At 40.0% G+C, this 21,338-nt stretch overlaps 1 protein-coding gene across 8 annotated transcripts in view; it reads right to left on the bottom strand.

Annotated features, from left to right (window-relative positions):
* Positions 1-21,338, bottom strand: part of LOC126482723 (mannose-6-phosphate isomerase) — a 123,771-nt gene that overhangs the window by 7,630 nt on the left and 94,803 nt on the right. For all 8 annotated transcript variants that reach the window (XM_050106562.1, XM_050106559.1, XM_050106560.1 and 5 more), the window contains one exon: positions 10,643-10,845. In XM_050106562.1, the coding sequence (XP_049962519.1) occupies positions 10,643-10,845 (203 nt within the window). The remainder of the gene's footprint in view (positions 1-10,642; positions 10,846-21,338) is intronic.

The raw sequence follows: 21,338 nt of genomic DNA, 5'->3' as shown, positions 1-21,338 counted from the left end.
GCTAGTCCATTACAGAGATGTTATTGTTGTGTAACCACTCTGCCACAGGCCATGCATTATGAACAGGTACTCGATTATGTTGAAAGATGCAATCGCCATCCCCGAATTGCTCTTCAACAGTGTGAAGCAAGAATGTGCTTAAAACATCACTGTAGGCTTGTGCTGTGATAGTGCTATGCAAAACATACTCACACTGTGCCATCAGATTGCCACATTGTGCACTGTGATTCGTCACTCCACACAACATTTTTCCACTGTTCAATTGTCCAATGTTTATGCTCCATACACAAAGTGAGGTGTTGTTTGGCATTTACCAGCTTGATGTGTGGCTTATAAGCAGCTGCTCGACCATGACATCCACGTTTTCTCACTTCCCGCCTAACTGTGATAGTACCTGCATGGATCCTGATGCAGTCTGGAATTCCTGTGTGATGGTCTGGATAGATGTCGCCTATTACAATTATGACCCTCTTCAACTGTCAGCGGTCTCTGTCAGTCAACAGAGGTCGACCTGTACGCTTTTGTGCTGTAAGTGTCCCTTCATGTTTCCACTTCACTATCACATCGGAAACAATGGACCTAGGGATGTTTAGGAGTGTGGAAATCTCACATACAGATGTATGACAAAATAGACACCGAATCACCTGACCATTTCGAAATCCATGAGTTCCGCAGAGTGCCCCATTCTGCTCTCTCATGATGTCTAATGACTACTGAGGTCGCTGATGTGTGAGGTCGCTGATGTGTGAGGTCGCTGATGTGTGAGGTCGCTGATGTGTGAGGTCGCTGATGTGTGAGGTCGCTGATGTGTGAGGTCGCTGATGTGTGAGGTCGCTGATGTGTGAGGTCGCTGATGTGTGAGGTCGCTGATGTGTGAGGTCGCTGATGTGTGAGGTCGCTGATGTGTGAGGTCGCTGATGTGTGAGGTCGCTGATGTGTGAGGTCGCTGATGTGTGAGGTCGCTGATGTGTGAGGTCGCTGATGTGTGAGGTCGCTGATGTGTGAGGTCGCTGATGTGTGAGGTCGCTGATGTGTGAGGTCGCTGATGTGTGAGGTCGCTGATGTGTGAGGTCGCTGATGTGTGAGGTCGCTGATGTGTGAGGTCGCTGATGTGTGAGGTCGCTGATGTGTGAGGTCGCTGATGTGTGAGGTCGCTGATGTGTGAGGTCGCTGATGTGTGAGGTCGCTGATGTGTGAGGTCGCTGATGTGTGAGGTCGCTGATGTGTGAGGTCGCTGATGTGTGAGGTCGCTGATGTGTGAGGTCGCTGATGTGTGAGGTCGCTGATGTGTGAGGTCGCTGATGTGTGAGGTCGCTGATGTGTGAGGTCGCTGATGTGTGAGGTCGCTGATGTGTGAGGTCGCTGATGTGTGAGGTCGCTGATGTGTGAGGTCGCTGATGTGTGAGGTCGCTGATGTGTGAGGTCGCTGATGTGTGAGGTCGCTGATGTGTGAGGTCGCTGATGTGTGAGGTCGCTGATGTGTGAGGTCGCTGATGTGTGAGGTCGCTGATGTGTGAGGTCGCTGATGTGTGAGGTCGCTGATGTGTGAGGTCGCTGATGTGTGAGGTCGCTGATGTGTGAGGTCGCTGATGTGTGAGGTCGCTGATGTGTGAGGTCGCTGATGTGTGAGGTCGCTGATGTGTGAGGTCGCTGATGTGTGAGGTCGCTGATGTGTGAGGTCGCTGATGTGTGAGGTCGCTGATGTGTGAGGTCGCTGATGTGTGAGGTCGCTGATGTGTGAGGTCGCTGATGTGTGAGGTCGCTGATGTGTGAGGTCGCTGATGTGTGAGGTCGCTGATGTGTGAGGTCGCTGATGTGTGAGGTCGCTGATGTGTGAGGTCGCTGATGTGTGAGGTCGCTGATGTGGAGTACCTGGCAGTATGTGGCAACACAATGCACCTAATATGAAAAAGTATGTTTCTGGGGATGTCCGAATACTTTTGATCTCATAGTGAATTAGGTATGCATACTTTGTGGTAAGACATGGAAATCTATTTCTGCTCTCTTGTAGTGTTTACACAAGAAAGGCAAATAAGACTATGAGAGATTTCCCCTGGTGTCAGCTCCTCACAACTGTTACAAACTTTTCTTTGATATTGTATCAGTCATTGCTTTGGTTGCAATGGGGTCAACAGTCACCACAAATCATTCAAAAGACGATAGTTTTACTATATTTTTTGAAAAAAAATTTCTATTTATTTTGTTTCCACTACTATGCAGTTTAGCTTTTGAAGCCATTTTTAAATATACTCATAATCACAACCTGTAAGAATGGCCACACCAGGCTCCGAGTTCAAGAACTCTGCAACCCATGCAAGTAATTGTGAAAACATAGGACGTTGAACAGATAGTTCTAAGTGGTACTTTGGATAGATAAAAAATCTACTCACCAAGTGGTGGCAGAACACGTGCATAAAACAGGGTTGTAATTAGGTAATGGCCTAATTACATCCCTCTTTTATGCGTGTGTTCTGTTACCGCTTGACGAGTAGATTTTTTTAACCATCCAGTGTAATTATTTTGTCAAAATTGATTGTTTTGGAAAAATAATGATACATCTGATGTCATGGGCTTCACTGTGAAGATCGATACAGTGGCTATCTTATATGGTGACACAATGTGAACAATAAGTTGTCGGATTACAAGTAAGAGGAGTAAATCAAGAATGCTTGCATGGGGCAAGCAGGCTCTATGAAGAGCAGTTTCACAACACGCATTACTTTATCTAGTTAATTTTTAATGCCTCCCAACAATTTCAATTTGGCAGGCCATATAAGGTTGCATATTTAAGCAAGCAATGTTTCTTCCTCATTCCAAATTTCTATAACACTTTAGTGTGTTTATCATTCAAATACTATACAAATCTTGAAATCTAATGAGTAATTTGTTACTTGCATGTTTCTTGGATTATAGCTGGGATCTCTTCCTATGATGCAGACCCATTCCATTTTACAAGTACAGTTCATTTATTATACATACAGAAATTCTTCTATCAAGTACAAAATGTTATCTACATCAACATATATACTCCGCTAGCCACCAAGCGGTGCGTGGTGAAGGGCACAATTCGCATCAAAGTCATATCCCCCTCAACCCTCTGTTCCACTCGTGAATCGCGTGAGGGAAAAGCGACTGTCTGAACACCTCAGTACATGCTCTAATTTCCCTTATCTTTGAATGGTGATCATGGCGCGATCTGAAAGTTAGTAGTGCTAATATATGCTCTACATCCTCAGCGAAGATTGGACTTCGGAATTTAGACAGCAGCCCCTTCCATTTAGCGCGTCATCTATCTGTAAGTGTGTCTCACTACAAACTTTCTATGAGATTTGTAATGCTCTTTTGATGGCTAAATGTACCAGTCTTTAGACCTTCTCAATCTCTTGAATCAGACCCAACTGGTAATGGTTCCATACAGACGAACAATACTCTAAGACTGGACGAACTAACTTATTGTATGCAACTTCCTTTGTTGAAGGACTGCATCGCTTCAGGATTCTACCAATAAACCGCAATCTAGAGTTCGCTTTGCCTGTTACTTGTGTAATCTGATAATTCCATTTGAGATTGTTTCGAATAGTCACACCCAGATACTTGACGGATGTTATTGCTTCCAAAGACTGGGCATTTATTTTGTACTCTTACTTTAATGGGGATTTCCGCCTTGTTATACACAGTAGGTTACACTTACTAACTGCCAGTCATTACACCCCGCATTTATTTTCCGCAAATCCTCACTGATTTATTTACAACTTTCGTGTGATACTACTTTCCTGTAGACTACAGCATCATCGGCAAACAGTGTAATGCCGCTGTCAATACCATCAACCAGATTGTTTATGTAAATTGTAAAAAGCAGCAGACCTATTACGCTGTCCTGGGGCACACCTGAAGTTACGCTTGTTTCTGTTGAAGTCACCCCATTCAGGACGACATACTGCTCTCTATCTGTTAGAAAACTTTCTATCCAACCGCATATGTCATCTAATAAACCATACGCGCACACTTTTTGGAGGAAGCGACAGTGCGGAACTGAGTCAAACGCCTTTCGAAAGTCGAGAAATATGACATCAACCTGGAGCCGGTATATAGAGCCGGTTGTATATCATGCACAATGAGGGCCAGCTGTGTCTCACATGACCGCTGTTTCCTAAAACTGTGCTGTCTGGGCCAGATGCCTTCCTGCCGTCTAAGGATATTAACTGTTTTACTATCCCAGATACACTAAACACTATGTCAGCCATCCTTGTGTTTGTTCGATAATTGAAAGGGGGAATAGTGCTGCAGTCCTCCACCGTAAACAAGTTTTTGAAAGCTAGGTTTAGAATTTCAGCCTACTGTTTATCATCATCAATTACATTACCCGTATTGTCAGCACGAGAAGGTACTGAATTATTTGTAGCAGTCAAAGATTTTACATAGGACCAAAATTTTTTGGGGTTATTTTTAGAATCTGCAGATAAAATATTGGTTTTAAATTTGTTAAAATAATCTCTCATTGACCTTTTGACAATTGCTTTCATTTCGCATAATTTCTGTTTGTCAGTGGGGCAGTGACTACGTTTAAAATGACTGTGCAAAATTCTCTGCTTTCTCAGCAACATCCTAATATGTTTGTTGTACCAAGGTGGATCCTTTCCCTCCCCTATATTTTTGCTAGGCACATACTTCTCTAGCATGTGGTGCAAAATACCTTTAAATTCCGAACAAAGATGCTCAATATCTCTGCGCCACACGGTGATTGCTTGGAGCTGACTATGAAGATATTCATTAATGACACTTTTATTTGCTTTCCCAAACAAGAAAACTCTAAGCTGTTTCTTTGGTTTTTTTGCAACTTCCACTGACATAGAAGCCACGACGACATTATGGTCGCTAATACCATCTTCTTGATTAACTTCCTCAAAAAGATCAGGTCTATTTGTCACCAGGATATCTAATATGTTCCCATCTCAAGTTGGTTTTCTAACCAATTGCTCAAGGTTGTAAGTTGAAAGCGTTCCTAGAATAACTTCACACGAGTCTTTGCTTTGCCCCCTGTGATAAACGTATATTTTTCCCAGTCAATGGATGCCAGATTAAAGTCTCCACCTACAACTAATGAATAATTGGGATATTTATTTCCTATTTACTCAAGATTTTCCCTGAAACGTTCTGCGACGTTTATTGCAGATGCTGGTGGTCTATAAAGACATCCTAATACAATGGTCAATCCTTTTCTGATTGACAGCTTTATCCACACTATTTCACAGTCCGACCCACTATTGATCTCAACTGTGTTTAAACAGCTTTTAACTGCAATGAACACACTGCCTCCCATAGTATCAGTACTATCCTTCCTAAACATTGTCCAATCAGAGTTCAAAATTTCACTGCAATTTATGTCTGGTTTCAACCAGCTTTCAGTACCTATCAGAAGCAGATATGATTTCAGTTTGTGTCAAAAGTTAATTTTACTGTCTATTACATTTCTTTACATCGTGGGTAGGTACGGTCAAAGATTTTTATGGCTGAATGTCTGTCTCCTTCCTGTGGAAAATCCAGGATGGAATAACGACAGGATAGATTGCTACTCATTATATAGAGCTGCTGAGTCACAGATAGGCATAACAAATAGACTGCTGACTTTATCAGTCAGCAGACTGACTCAACAAAACGACTGTTAGATTTAGTAGTCTTTTTGTTGTGCCCGTCTGTGTTCAACATCTCCTGTGCAATACAACAGTTGACTGAAGGAAATGCAAGTAATTTTCCTTCTAGCACTATATTTTTGAATGTTAATGTTGTCTTCAAACTGTGATTCATTGTTTACAACAAATTTCATATGGGAGCATATGTACTGTGGGGCTGCCCCCAACTGTTTAAAGAGCTGTCTACGAGAAGTTCTAGAAATAGCACATTATCATTGTTAGATACTTCTGTAAAATAAACATCATCATCTTCAGTAATGAATTACCCCAGTATATGATGCCATTAAATATTACTGAATGAAAATGAGAAAAGGAAATCGACTTTTAGACATTTTCATCTCCACAATCTGACACGAACTGTAACACAAAAATAGCAGAGCTCAAATATTGTATAGGCACGTGGCTGGGAGAGCAACTTCCACTCATTTATTTCATTAAATGAAGTTTAAATATAACTGTTTTAAGAAGGGAAAATCATGAAATTTACTTCTGTCATATACTATTCTTGACTACTAACTCATCCATTCATCTAGCCATTAGTCCGCCCTGGTAGCTGAGTGGTCAGCGTGACAGACTGTCAATCCTAAGGGCCCGGGCTCGATTCCCGGTTGGGTCGGAAATTTTCTCCGCTCAGGGAATGGGTGTTGTGTTGTCCTAATCATCATCATTTCATCCCCATCGATGCGCAGGTCGCCGAAGTGGCGTCAAATCGAAAGACCTGCACCAGGCGAACGGTCTACCCGACGGGAGGCCCTAGCCACACGACATTTCCATTTATCCAGCCATTAGAAAAGAGCACGTAATGGAAATAGCATGGTCCCAAAAATTAAGCACTTATTTGCATTTATACAGAAATTTAGTTTAGTGTTTCTCATGAGCTGCTGTTCAATTTTGGTTGTAGGATGGATAGGAAGTGTGAATGCAGTGAGCAGGTGCAGGAAGTTGGTTGATTTGGGGGGGGGGGAGGACCAAACAACGAGGTCATCTGTTCCATCGTACTAGGGAACGAAAGGAAAGGATAGGAAGTTGGCCGTGCCCTTTCAAAGGAACCAGCGCAGCATTTGCCTGAAGCAATTTAGGGAAATCACACGAAACCTAAATCAGTATGGCTGGACATGGGTTTGAACTATTGTCCTCCCAACTGCAAGTCTAGTGCGCTAACAATTGCGCCACCTCATTCGGTGATGCAGGAGGAGCTGGACGCAGTCAGCCAACAGCTCAAGACCCTGTTGGCCATAGTCAGCCATTTCCTGACTGCCTCGAGTGTAACGGCGATGGAGAAACTGGTGCATTGCATGGGACATCTCAAGTGTCACTCGTTTCACCTACAGTCTCTGCTGCTGAAGCACCTTCCCACAAACCACATGTGGGTCACTTTCACTGCACAGTCAGGGGCAGAATGTAATGTGTTCATGTTGATAGAAGCAAAGGGTGAATGTGAAGACTGGCCATCCGGCCTTGTCCATTCAAACTGTAAGTGAACAAGTGGCCGCTCTTTCAGCAGGATCCAAGCAGTCACACAGGGAGAGATTTGTTATGTATCAGGAGTTCCAACGTTAGGTGTGTTATGGAGTTCCTTAGGAAAACAGCCTCCAGGGCTGGAAAAAGAAGTCCAAATTGCACGCAGTGCCTGCCAGGATGATGGGTGAGTGGGGGAGGGTTGGAGAAGAGAGGCTCGTCCTAGATATTGAGGAGGTTCTGCCTGTGGTTGTCAAGGATGCAAGGTCATGGAACATAAATGACAGATTAAACGCCACAGGAGTAGGAGGGGTGGGGGGCTGTTCATTGCAATTGACAAAAGTACAGTGTCTATCAAGGCTGAAATTGAGTGTAATTGTATGCGAGTAGCCAGTGTAGTTGAAATCAAGTTTTTATCGGCAAACAAATTCAAATTCCACCACAACAGCTGCAGAATCATTTGAAGGCAGTCTACACTCAGCAGCGAAGAAACGCATGATCATGCAATATTAGTTGGAGGCAACTTTAACCTACTGAATACAGACTGGGATGTCTATGGATTCACTGTAGGTGAACAAACAGACAATCTTGTGAAGTAATTCTGAAAACATTCCAAAAACTGTCTTGAGCAGCTAGTTCAACAACCCACAACCAATAGAAATATTTTAGCCCTCATAGCTACAAACAGGTCTGATCTTAACAGTAACAGTATAGAAACAAGGATTGGTGATCATGATATCATCATAGTGATGATGGTTAGTAAAGCTAATAAATCCATGAAGAAGGTTAGGAGAGCTTTTATGCTGGATAGAGCTGATAAGCAACTGTTGACAACCCACTTGACAATGAATGAATATCATTTAATTATAATACAAGTGACATAAAGGAATTATAGGCAAAGTTGTAACTAATAATAACTTGCACTCTGGAGAAGTATGTGCCGAGTAAGTGGATTAAAGGTAGGAAAGATTCACCATGGCCTGAAACAAAATTTCTAAGATGCTGAGGAAACTGAAATTTTTGCACTCTTGCATCAAAAAATATTGTGAAAATGTTCAGAGACAAAAGTTACGGGAAATTCATGTGTGTATAAAAAGATGGATGTGCAAAGCAGATAACAACTTCCACCACTGAGTGTTAATGAAAGATCTTGCTGAGAAACAGAACATTCAGGTCCTACATAAACGTACTAAGAATGTCAAAAGATTTTATACTGTCACTTGTTGCCTAATCCGGTGTGGCAATAAAAGACAGCAAAAGAAAAGCTGAAGCTTCAAATTTTTCATTTCAAAAAGCATCCATGCAGGAGGACCAAGCATACTTACCACTGTTTGACCACTGCACAGAATCTTGTATTAAGTACATAGAAAAAGGCATTTCAAGCACTGGAAAATGACTGAAAGCAAGCATTTGATAACATGTAAGTTGGCAGGTCTGGATCCCAGTTTGACTTTAGACAGAGTACTCTTCAGCACTGGTTCCTTCACTCCACTTGTTTTTATCGCATACCTCAAACCTGCACAACAAAATCTCAAGTGTCTGCAAAAAGTGCATGTAACTCCTATGTATATGGAGTGTAGAAGAACAGACCTGAAAAATTACAGACCAATACCCTTAACATCAGTTTGCTGTAACATTCTTGAGCATATTATTGGTTCAAGTATAAAAAATTCCTTGACATAGAAAAGCTACTATCCACAAATCAGCACAGATTTAGAAAGCATCACTCGTGTGAAACTCCACTTGCTCTTTTGTCACACGATATTCTGTGAACAATGGACAAAGAACAACAGGTAGATTCCATATTCCTAGATACCTAAAAAGCATTCAACAGAATGCCCCACTGCAGACTGTTAACAAAGGTCTGAGCATACGGAATAGGTCCTCAGATATGTGAGTGGCTCTACGACTTCTTAAGTAACAGGATCCACTGTGTTGTCCTGGATGGTAAATTTTATCAGAGATAAGGATACTGTTGAGTGTGCCCTAGGGAGGCGAGATAGGAGTGCACTTGTTCTCTATAAACATAAACAATCTGACAGATAGGGTGAACAGTAATCTGCAAATGTTTGCCGATGTAGGTGTAGTATATGCCAAATTGCAGTATGAGTGACTGTAGGATGATACAGGATGAATTATACAGAGTTTCACTTTAGTGTGATAAATGACAGTTTGCTCTAAACGTAGAAAAATGTAAACTAGTGCAGATGAAAAGACAATACACTCTCCTAATTTTCCAAATACAGTACTAATAGCGTGTCGCTTGACAGTCATGTTGACTAAATATCTACGGGTAACACTGCAAAGCAATATGAAATGGAATGAACACATAAGACAGGAAGATGAATGGTCAGCTCCGATTTATGTGAAAATTCTAGGAAAATGTAGCTCATCTAAAAAGGAAACCATGTAGGGAAATCTAGTGTGTCCATTCTTGAGTACTGCTTGAGTGTGTGGCATCCTCATCAAGGTGGATTAAACTCTGGTTCCAAAAATTAAGAGTACTGTATCTATTATTATATGATTTTAGACTGTACAGTCAGTTGCATCTCCTGAGGTCAACACTATCTTTTTGTGAAACAATATTGAAAAAAATTTAGAGAACTGGCATTTCCAGCTCACAAGAGAACAATTCTACTGCAACCAATGTACATTTCACATAATAACTGCGAAGAAAAGATAGAAATATTATTGCTTATATGGAAGCACAGCAGCAGTCCCCCCCTCTTGCTCCATTTGCGAGTGGAACAGGAATTGGAATGACTAATACTGGTACAAGGTACCCTCCTCCATGTTTGCAGAGTATGTATATAGGTGTATATAAAAAGATAATTTGTCAAACTCTTTGTAAAGAGAAGTATGGTTTGGCCATATTTTAGGAGGAGCTCGTTTCAGCATCTTCCTGATACCTTTTTATACATCTTTGCTCGTCTCCTCCTCAAACAAAATTAGCCCCTCCTAGTGTTTGTTTCTTGGTTTCTAACGAAGTGAAGTAAACTCTGGTTCCAAATATTAGGAGTACTGTATCTATTATTATATGTATTTAGACTGTACAGTCAGTTGCACCTCCTGAGGTCAACACTATCTATCACATTTGTTTCTTTGCGAATTTAATAAATTCCTGAATCTCAACTTATGTCACAACGTTTTTGTCTCTGGTCTTATCAGTTTACTTGTAATGTCATAACTTTGTGCACATTAGCACTGCCAAGTGGGCTGAACTCAAGCCACCTTTTCTATTTAGATTCTGATAAACATTTTGTTTCTTTAGATGCCATTGTCTGCATGAAATTAAATGCTATGTCACAGCATAAGCCATGTCACAACTTGTGCTAATGGGCAATTTAAGCATTGCAATATCTTTATGTTTCACTTGGAAGCTGCTTCTTATTTACCACAACATGGTGTACGCATAATTTCATTAATGATGTAGATCCAGGCTGAATTATACGAAGGTATAATGATTTACAGATCAGTTATATTGTATCACTTACAGATATTTTGGCAACAGCAAAGTCTGGTACAGGTGGCTTGTATACTTGTGTATATACATCTTCTCCAATCGGCTTAAATAATTTGTCTCCAGCTGGTGCTCCTTTATAATTCAGCATATTACAAAGAGTGTCAACATCTTTATACTTAGGTGTAAGTCCAGCACGGACTACATTATCAGAACAGGCCATACATTCTACACAATCTGCAAGATAAAAGCTTTATTTTAAAAAAGTAAAAATAAATGAGTTACATTCCTAAAACTTCTCTGTGAACTGTATATTTTGGCATTTACAGTGTTTCATATTATTCGTTTTAAACTTTAATGAAAATATTGATGAAATCAATCTGGAGAATAGAATACCTGGTAGTCACCTATCAAAATGATATTTTGCATTACTTACAAAAATTAAAATACAAATGGAGATGATGTAAAAGTGCTTAAGAATTGTTATTCCATGCATATTGCAATGGGTTTAAGAATTAAATGATTTCAGAGACCTCAAATTCTTTGAAAGTTCACAAAATGTATATGATCACCAGAAAAAAGTATTAGTCACCTCTTTAAAACAGCGTAACAGTTACATGGAGCACTGCAGATGGTGTAGAATTGACATCCATCAGCCACATTACCCTCTACCGCTGACGTAAGTTATGGCAGTAAAGTGGCTTGTATGTGCCAGCAAGATGTATGGAATCAGTGCAGTAAGATGGATTCATGTGGAAATGTTTGGTAGAAAGAAGCTATTGCATTTTGTTGTGACTATGATCACACTACGAATACAGTTGCCAATTAGTTGGTGTATCAATGCAAACTGTCCGATATTTCCATGTACCATTCACAGCCATGTCAGACAGCAGAAGAATAACAACCATAAAAATATCCTAACCGACATGGACCAGACAAATGTTGCACCTTGTAGGCGATGAGTGGTTTCTAAATGGACAAGACTGCTGCTGCCAGGGAATGGCGGCCCATCTGAGCCAGTTTCTGAACCAACATTGCAAATGTAACTGCATTTGGAGGACATTTGTAGTCGGATACCTCACAAATGGCAATTGCTCATATCAGCACATAAATTTGCACCTCTTCAGTACACTACACATCACAGAAACTGGACATCAGTTAATTGGAGACAAGTAAGCGGCTGATTGGAGGCAAGCAATGTATCTGACAAACTGTGATTTTGCCACTTTGCAACTGATGCAAGGCATTCATTGCACCTACAGCACAGTAAGGAATTTAATTCACAGAGCGAGAAGGGTGTAGTTCAGGCCAGAGGCGGTCCTTTGATATTCAGATGACTGTGGCAATGAACCACGATGTTTATTTTGCCATCTCAATGACACAGAGTCAACCTTTCTTCCACATCTCCATGATGAGGATATGCTGTAGACAATCCTGTCTTCCAATATCACAACAGCCGTCTTCACGCAGCTTCATACATGTGGTCCTGGTTTGATGAACACTCTGGTACACTATCACTTTTTGACTAATCCAATAAATCACCCAATTTTAATCCCATAAAAATGCCTGGCTTTATTTGGAACAGCAGGTGAAATGTTGCAGTCAACATCCCTGCAATCTGGTAGCTCTACAGGGTCTGATTATCAGTTAGTTGTTTCAGATGGATACAGTATACTTGCTGATTTAGACAGTAATCAGGGCTAGAAGCACTGTAACATGTTACTGTGACATTATCTGTGTGTGACTAATTTTTTGTCCAGTGGGTTTACTTCACAACTTTTATGTAGCTACTTACTGTCTTACAACTGCACATTAAAGGAGTTTTCAGTTTCACTTCACTGACAGCATGTCAAAGAAATGAAGACAGGACCAATGACAAAATTGTGCAATTCTCTCTCTTTTTTAAAATAATTATTGTTCAATCGTTTCACACACTCAATTGGATATAATATGTATGTGGTATTTCACAAATACATGTAATTTGTCGCTGATTTGTGTATTTCATATTAATGTGCTGTACACATTCCAAGTAACATACCTTGTGAGAAATAGGCATAGTTAACAAGTGGAGGGAAAACAAAAACACCACAACCATGTTTAAATTGGGAGGGGATGTTCAAGTACCAGATTTTTAGTCTTAGCTTTTACTACAGACCACCAATTCAAGTTTTTCATAGGCTTGGCATAAACTGAATGAAAAATACCAAAAAGTAAAAACCAGCAGAAAAAAACATCCTTTGAAATCCTGAGATTAGAACACATCAATAAAGGTTGATCAGAACAGACATTGTTAATAGGACTTACGTAGAACATAATTATTATTTATGGTGATAACAAATGTCCAGATGTATATTGTGTGTCAATTCCTTCTAAATGCTGTTTAATATTATAATCTCGAAAGTTAACTGCGATGTTTTATTATTTATTTATCTATCTGAACCATAGGACCATGCTAGCCACAGCTACTCAGTCATAGTATGAGTCAATACGTAGTTTACAGAATGCCTATACAAAATTTATATACAAAAGAATTTAAAAAACTAATAAAATGTGAGGAGAAAGTTGTGAGAATAAATAACATATCACAGAAGAAAAGTTCTCAGCTACTGTGAGGAATAGTATTAAAGAAAGAAGTGTTCCACAAAATAATCTTTCGACTTAGATTTGACACTCAGGATTTATCATTCAAGTTTTTCAGTCGCTGAAAGTCTATTAAAAATGCAACTTGCTGAATAGCGCACGTTTTGCTGTAAAAAACTCAAGGAAGTGTTGGCCAATTGCAAATCATTTTCCCCTCTAGTGTTCACTGAATGAATTTTGAGCTGCTTCTGAATGAGTCAACCACAAACCTCGTTATGAAGTATATAAGGTGTTAAAAAAAAATATTCCATATTTTAAGAGGCACTAGTATGGACCGAAACAAGAAATGAGTGCCCCATAAACATGCGCTATGGAAGACAAACCGTAAGTGCTATGAGTGCGGGAAAGTAATCTCATGGTTGGTTATTATGTGACGCAATCCGTACACCAGCTGTCACTTGGTTGCACGTATATCAATCTTACAATTAATTTTTGGTCACCGTTCTCAAAGTTAATTCTCTGGTGGACCTGCTTTGCAGTGCCACTAAACCGTGATGTGTGACTTCTTATCCTCTGCAATTGAGGCAGGTGCTACAAGAAAGCTTTGATCTACAGGATGTTTGGAAATTCCTGTTACAAACTTCTAGGACTTGTAGAGGGGAGTTAGTACCTAATAACATGAATATGAATCCCTTGCAGGAAATGTACTGCTTCCGTGCTACAACCGTCTGAAAACATGTTTGTTAGGTAGGTATGAGTGATTTAACTGTATAAAATTAATGTATATTTTCAAATAACATGGATTACGAACAAAATTTACATTACTGTACCACATCTAACTGCAATAGATCCATATTAAGAGCTACATTATGTTCTGGAGGTATAACAAGGTGAAGAGGGACAGGGAGGCGGAGTGGAAGTTAAAAGTGTGAGGGAAACAAGGTCACCAGATTGTGGTCATGCATGTCCTCTTTCACAGGTTTGCAAAATGAAGAGCGAGCAGGCAATTCTCCATTCTTTCTACTGCACTGCATCACAAAAGGTAACTACAGAGAGTTTCATTAAGTTATACCCACCATTCCTCAGTTCATTTTGTGAGTCACTGGCTGCAAAGTGTTTGGATATGCCCAGGTGTGTTTATTTCCCAGAAAGTTCCTTAAGGTAATTTCCCTGTGTATCTGCTTCAAAAACTCGATTTTTCTTTGTTCATCTTAAATCAATGGCAGTTAAAAAAAAATGAACTGGACATCAGGAAGTTGTTTAAAAAACAACTTAAAGATCTCCTGATTTGCATTTACACCCACATTTCTGCTGCTGTAAGAGAAACATATGCTATACAACTGTTATTCTAGTTGACAGCTCTGCTAGAAGATAAGCTTTGCGATGCTTATATGTTTCCCTTGTAAATATTTGGTTTTTGAGTGTTGTTTGCCTATAAACTTTTTCGTAATTAGAGTTGCTGCTATTTCGTCATTCATGAAAGTTATTGTGCCTATAATTTGTTATAATGTGGGGCAATTAGCAGGTGTGAAGTTTTAGAGCTGCCAGGAATGTTTTCCGAGTTTAATACTACTATTGCCAATTGATGATATAATCGTTGCTGAAGAGTAGGTCCTTGAGGTAACTAAAGCTGCCAAAATTGCGAGGAGAAACAGTAAAAGAAAAAGAGAAGATGTAAACCAAGATTATGCTGCTGGAATATATTAGTGAAAACAGATGCGAGTCGTAGCTCAAACTTTGAAGTGAATTTCCCAAGAATAAAATTTTCCGACATGCTTACCTATACATAAAAAATCTATTTGAGGTAGACATCTGAATATATTTTTGAGATGTTTCAGGGTACTGTTGGGAGGAGAGCAGAATTCAGACAGTAATGTACTATCAATAGAAATGAAAAATGAAATGAAATGACTGCGTGGAATTGTTGGCTGGCAGGCCACGTCCGGGGAATTTCTGCAGCCGAGTGCAAGTCTTATTTCAGTCAGTGCCACATTGGGTGACTTGCATGCTGCTGATGAGGATGAAATGATGATGAGGATGACACAATACCTAGTCCATGAGCGGAGAAAATCTCCAACCCAGCTGGTAATCGAACCTGGGCCCGCTACATGGTGAGCAAGCATGTTACCACTCAGCTAAGCTGGCGGATAAAAGGAAGGAAAATACATACTGATGAATTATAAAAAAATATCCTTAATTTTAATTATTGGATGTAAATATTTCTAGAATAAAAAATTGTGGCTGAAATGAGATGATTGTTGTCTACATTTTAGATAGACATTTGTTAATGTACTTAAAGTTACAAGCATCTAAGTAAGACAGATAGTCAGTGCATAGATTCCAAGCATAGACCAGCATATCAATGTGAAGATTTTTTTTAAAGTAATACACTCAACATGAGAACTTATACAGCTAAATGTATACCAAAATGTTCATGAAGAATCATTCCTATTGTCCTACACTTTTCATCCTACTAAGAGTTCACATTGTTTAGTTAGAGCCGTGTAAATTTTTTGAAAAGTGTTGTTATTTTTTCAGGTATTCACAGACAAGTTACCTTAAAACTGCACTGAATACAGATGTGAATTAGTAATAATACTAATGCAAGAATTGCATACTGCTTAAATATTTGCACACTGTTGTACAATCGTAAAAGGAAACTGATTCTTAGTGATCTTCCACAGCAGCTGTATCATTCTTCCAGGAAAGGCAACTTCCTCCGCCGTGAGCACTGCTTGCTTCTCAGTTTACAGACAGAGTTTGGAACATAGGAAATGGGATATTGGTTGAAGTAAAGATGTCAGAACAGGTAATGAGTTGTGCTTGAAAAGCTCAGTCTTTACAGTGTTTGCTCATGAAAGACTAAGGTCCCGAGTTTAAGTCTCAGACTAGCACACAGTTTTAATCTGCCAGTAAGTTTCACAACAGCACACACAACGCTCAAGAGTGAAAATTTCATTCTGGAGACTAAATCTGTCCAGTTCTCTTATGTAAGCAGCCGAAATAACTTCAATGGGCTAGTACTTATACAGCAGAGTTATATTCAGTTTATTAAGTGAGTGCTTATTTGCAATTGTTAAGTGAGTTTTTGTGTCAAATATGTTCCTATAATCTAGGTTGAAAAGTGCTTAATTTGCAAGAGTGTTGCTGTCAGTGATCTATGTAGTGTTGGTGGAAAATGTGTTGGACTCTTAAATGTGACATCATGCTGGTGCCTGTCACTGACAGCATATTGTAAAGCCATGTAACTGTGTTGTATTCATTTGGTGGAGGATTAATGAAAGACCAGAAAGTTACTTCCTTTCTCTCACCATTGACTGTGTTACTGGTAGCATGCATAAATCTCTTCCATTCAGGAATTGCTGGCATTTGTAGAGTGGACTACAATGAGTGGAGCTACTTATCACAGATCCACAGTATACTTGCAAGATGAGTGTCAATATGTATGATGATATATGACTGATCATATTTAAATCTAACATGATTGCTCAGTCCCCCTCCCCAAATGAATCATGGACCTTGCCGTTGGTCGGGAGGCTTGTGTGCCTCAGTGATACAGATAGCTGTACTGTAGATGCAACCACAATGGAGCGGTATCTACTGAGAGGCCAGACAAACGTGTGGTTCCTGAAGAGGGGCAGCAGCCTTTTCAGTAGTTGCAGGGGCAACAGTCTGGATGATTGACTGATCTGGCCTGGAAACACTAACCAAAATGGGCTCTCTGTGCTGGTACTGCAAACGGCTGAAAGCAAGGGGAAACTACAGCCATAATTTTTCCCAAGGGCATGCAGCTTTACTGCATGGTTAAATGATGATGGCGTCCTCTGGGGTAAAATATTCCGGAGGTAAAATAGTTCCCCATTCAAATCTCCGTGCGGGGACTACTCAGGAGGATGTCGTTATCAGGAGAAAGAAAACTGGTGTTCTATGGATCGGAGTGTGGAATGTCAGATCCCTTAATCGGGCAAGTAGGTTAGAAAATTTAAAAAGGGAAATGGATAGCTTAAAGTCAGATATAGTGGGAATTAGTGAAGTTCGGTGGCAGGAGGAACAAGACTTCTGGTCAGGTGAATACAGGGTTATAAATAAAAAAATCAAATAGGGGTAATGCAGGAGTAGGTTTAACAATGAATAAAAAAAATAGGAATGCGGGTAAGCTATTACAAACAGCACAGTGAAAGCATTATTGTGACCAAGATAGATACCAAGCCCACACCTACCACAGTAATACAAGGTTATATGCCAACTAGCTCTACAGATGAAGAAGAGATTGATGAAATGTATGATGAGGTAAAAGAAATTATTCAGATAGTGAAGGGAGATGAAAATTTAATAGTCACGGGTGACTGGGATTCGACAGTAGGAAAAGGAAGAGAAGGTAACGTAGTAGGTGAATATGGAATGGGGGTAAGGAATGAAACAGGAAGCCACCTGGTAGAATTTTGCTCAGAGCGCAACTTAATCATAGCTAACACTTGGTTCAAGAACCATGAAAGAAGGTTGTATATATGGACGAGGCCTGGAGATACTGGAAAGTTTCTGACAGATGATATAATGGTAAGACAGAGATTTAGGAACCAGGTATTAAATTGTAAGACATTTCCAGGGGCAGATGTGGTCTCTGACCAAAATCTATTGGTTATGAACTGTAGATTAAAACTGAAGAAACTCGAAAAAGGTAGGAATTTAAGGAGATGGGACCTAGATAAACTGACAGAGCCAGAGGTTGTAGAGAGTTTCAGGCAGAGCATTGGGGAACGACTGACAAGAATGGGGTAAGAAATACAGAAGAAGAATGGGTAGCTTTGAGAGATGACATAGTGAAGGCAGCAGAGGATCAAATAGGTAAAAAGAAAAGGGCTGGTAGAAATCCTTGGGAAACAGAAGAGAGTTTGAATTTAATTGATGAAAGGAGAAAATATAAAAATGCAGTAAATGAAGCAGGCAGAAAGGAATACAAACGTCTCAAAAATGAGATCAACATGAAGTGCACAATGGCTAAGCAGGGATGGCTAGAGGACAAATGTAAGAATGTAGAGGCATATCTCACTAGGATAAGATGGATACTGCCTACAGGAAAATTAAAGGGACCTTTGGAGAAAAGAGAACCACTTGTATGAATATCAAGAGCTCAAATGGAATCCCAGTTCTAAGTAAAGAAGGGAAAGCAGAAAGATGGAAGGAGTATATAGGGGGTCTATACAAGGGCGATGTACTTGAGGACAATATTATGGAAATAGAAGAGGATGTAGATAAAGATGAAATGGGAGATATGATACTGCGTGAAGAGTTTGACAGAGCACTTGAAGACCTAAGTTGAAACAAGGCCCCGGGAGTATAAAACATTCCATTGGAACTACTGATAGCCTTGGGAGAGCCAGCCCTGACAGAACTCTATCATCTGGTGAGCAAGATGTATGAGACAGGTGAAATACACTCAGACTTCAAGAAGAATATAATAATTCCAATCCCAAAGAAAGCAGGTGTTGACAGATGTGAAAATTACCGAACTAAGTCACAGCTGCAAAATACTAACGTGAATTCTTTACAGACGAATGGAAAAACATGAATGATAAATAGTTTAGACAAGAAGAGAATAGAAGCTTTTGAAATGTGGTGCTGCAGAAGAATGATGAAGATTAGATGGGTAGATCACATAACTAATGAGGAGGTATTGAACAGAATTGGGGAGAAGAGAAATTTGTGGCACAACTTGACTAGAAGAAGGGATCGGTTGGTAGGACATGTTCTGAGGCATCAAGGGATCACAAATTTAGCATTGGTGGGCAGCATGGAGGGTAAAAATTGTAGAGGGAGACCAAGAGATGAATGCACTAAGCAGATTCAGAAGGATGAAGGTTTCAGTAAGTACTGGGAGATGAAGAAGCTTGCACAGGATAGAGTAGGATGGAGTGCTGCATCAAACCAGTCTCTAGACTGAAGACCACAACAAAAACAATTGCTCAGGTTTAAATCTAGAACAGTAATCTGCTGTGATGCATTACTCGACGTGTGTTGAAATACCTGAAGTTCTGTATCACTTAGGTGACCCACTTCTATTACAGCAAGAGTCAATTTAAACTTCTGTGCTTCTATAGATAATGGGAGAGATGAGGCTGGGTTGGTGAATTTCATACCTTCAAAGCTGCTAAAAGTATTCCTGCAGAGACAATGAAATCGACATCATTAAATACATATTGCCAGCATGTTACACTTAGGACAGGCTCTTCAGTGTGGTAAACAGTTGACAGCACCAGCTGTTGACAGTTTTTTACATAACAGCTTGTTTAACAACTGTAAATAAGTACTCACTTAATAAACTGAAAATAACTGCACTATACAAATATGATCTCAGTGAAGTTACTTTGTCCACTCACATTAGAGAACTGGACAGGAAATGCTGGGGAGATATAATCTGTGAACTGCAAAGCGAGCAGCACTCATGGTGGGAGAAGTTGCCACTTCTGGAATAATGTTACAGTTGCCATACAGGATGATTAAGGATCAATTTCCCTCTACCATTGTACAACACTGTGCAAATATTTACACAAATTCTGTCCATATGCATTTCTTGCATTTGTATTATTGGTAATTAGTATCTGTATTCCATGTAGTGACAATTCAATTTCTTGGAAATAAACAACACTCCTGGCATGTCTATACACTGTGTCGCCAGTGATTTGTAACACAAACTACAGAAGGGTTGGCATAACTTTGTGAAACACTCTGTAGTTGCTTGTCATGATGTAGTCCGGTACACAGAATGGGAAATTGCCTGCTCACTTTTCATTTTGCAGACCTATATGGGAGAGAAATGCATGACCACAACCCAGCAACCTGTCTTTCCTTGCACTTCTCACCTCCAGCCCCTCTTCCAGCTTACTACACCCCCACGACATAATTTATCCATTCTACTGCACTTAGAGGTGGTATAAAAATTTGATATTTGTCCTTGTTGTTGTTGTTGTTGTTGTGGTCTTCAGTCCTGGTTTGATGCAGCTCTCCATGCTACTCTATCCTGTGCAAGCTTCTTCATCTCCGAGTACCTACTGCAACCCACATCCTTGTGAATCTGCTTAGTGTATTCATCTCTTGGTCTCCCTCTACGATTTTTACCCTCCACGCTGCCCTCCAATACCAAATTGGTGATCCCTTGATGCCTCAGAACATGTCCTACCAACCAATCCCTTCTTCTGGTCAAGCCGTGCCACAAACTTCTCTTCTCCCCAATCCTATTCAATACTTCCTCATTAGTTATGTGATCTACCCATCTAATCTTCAGCATTCTTCTGTAGCACCACATTTCGAAAGCTTCTATTCTCTTCTTGTCCAAACTATTTATCGTCCATGTTTCACTTCCATACATGGCTACACTCCATACGAATACTTTCAGAAATGACTTCCTGACACTTAAATCAATACTGGATGTTAACAAATTTCTCTTCTTCAGAAACGCTTTCCTTGCCATTGCCAGCCTACATTTTATATCCTCTCTACTTCGACCATCATCAGTTATTTTGCTCCCCAAATAGCAAAACTCCTTTACTACTTTAAGTGCCTCATTTCCTAATCTAATTCCCTCAGCATCACCCGACTTAATTAGACTACATTCCATTATCCTTGTTTTGCTTTTGTTGATGTTCATCTTATATCCTCCTTTCAAGACACTGTCCATTCCATTCAACTGCTCTTTCAAGTCCTTTGCTGTCTCTGACAGAATTACAATGTCATCGGCGAACCTCAAAGTTTTTATTTCTTCTCCATGAATTTTAATACCTACTCCGAATTTTTCTTTTGTTTCCTTTACTGCTTGCTCAATATACAGATTGAACAACATCAGGGAGAGGCTACAACCCTGTCTTACTCCCTTCCCAACCACTGCTTCCCTTTCATGTCCCTCGACTCTTATAACTGCCATCTGGTTTCTGTACAAATTGTAAATAGCCTTTCGCTCCCTGTATTTTACCACTGCCACCTTTAGAGTTTGAAAGAGAGTATTCCAGTCAACATTGTCAAAAGCTTTCTCTAAGTCTACAAATGCTAGAAACGTAGGTTTGCCTTTCCTTAATCTTTCTTCTAAGATAAGTCGTAAGGTCAGGATTGCCTCACGTGTTCCAGTGTTTCTACGGAATCCAAACTGATCTTCCCCG

Source organism: Schistocerca serialis, chromosome 1, assembly GCF_023864345.2.
Source record: "Schistocerca serialis cubense isolate TAMUIC-IGC-003099 chromosome 1, iqSchSeri2.2, whole genome shotgun sequence".
NCBI classification, from domain to species: Eukaryota; Metazoa; Arthropoda; class Insecta; order Orthoptera; family Acrididae; genus Schistocerca; species Schistocerca serialis.
The sequence above is the reverse complement of the archived record's forward strand: the minus strand, read 5'-3'. Positions and strand labels throughout refer to the sequence as shown.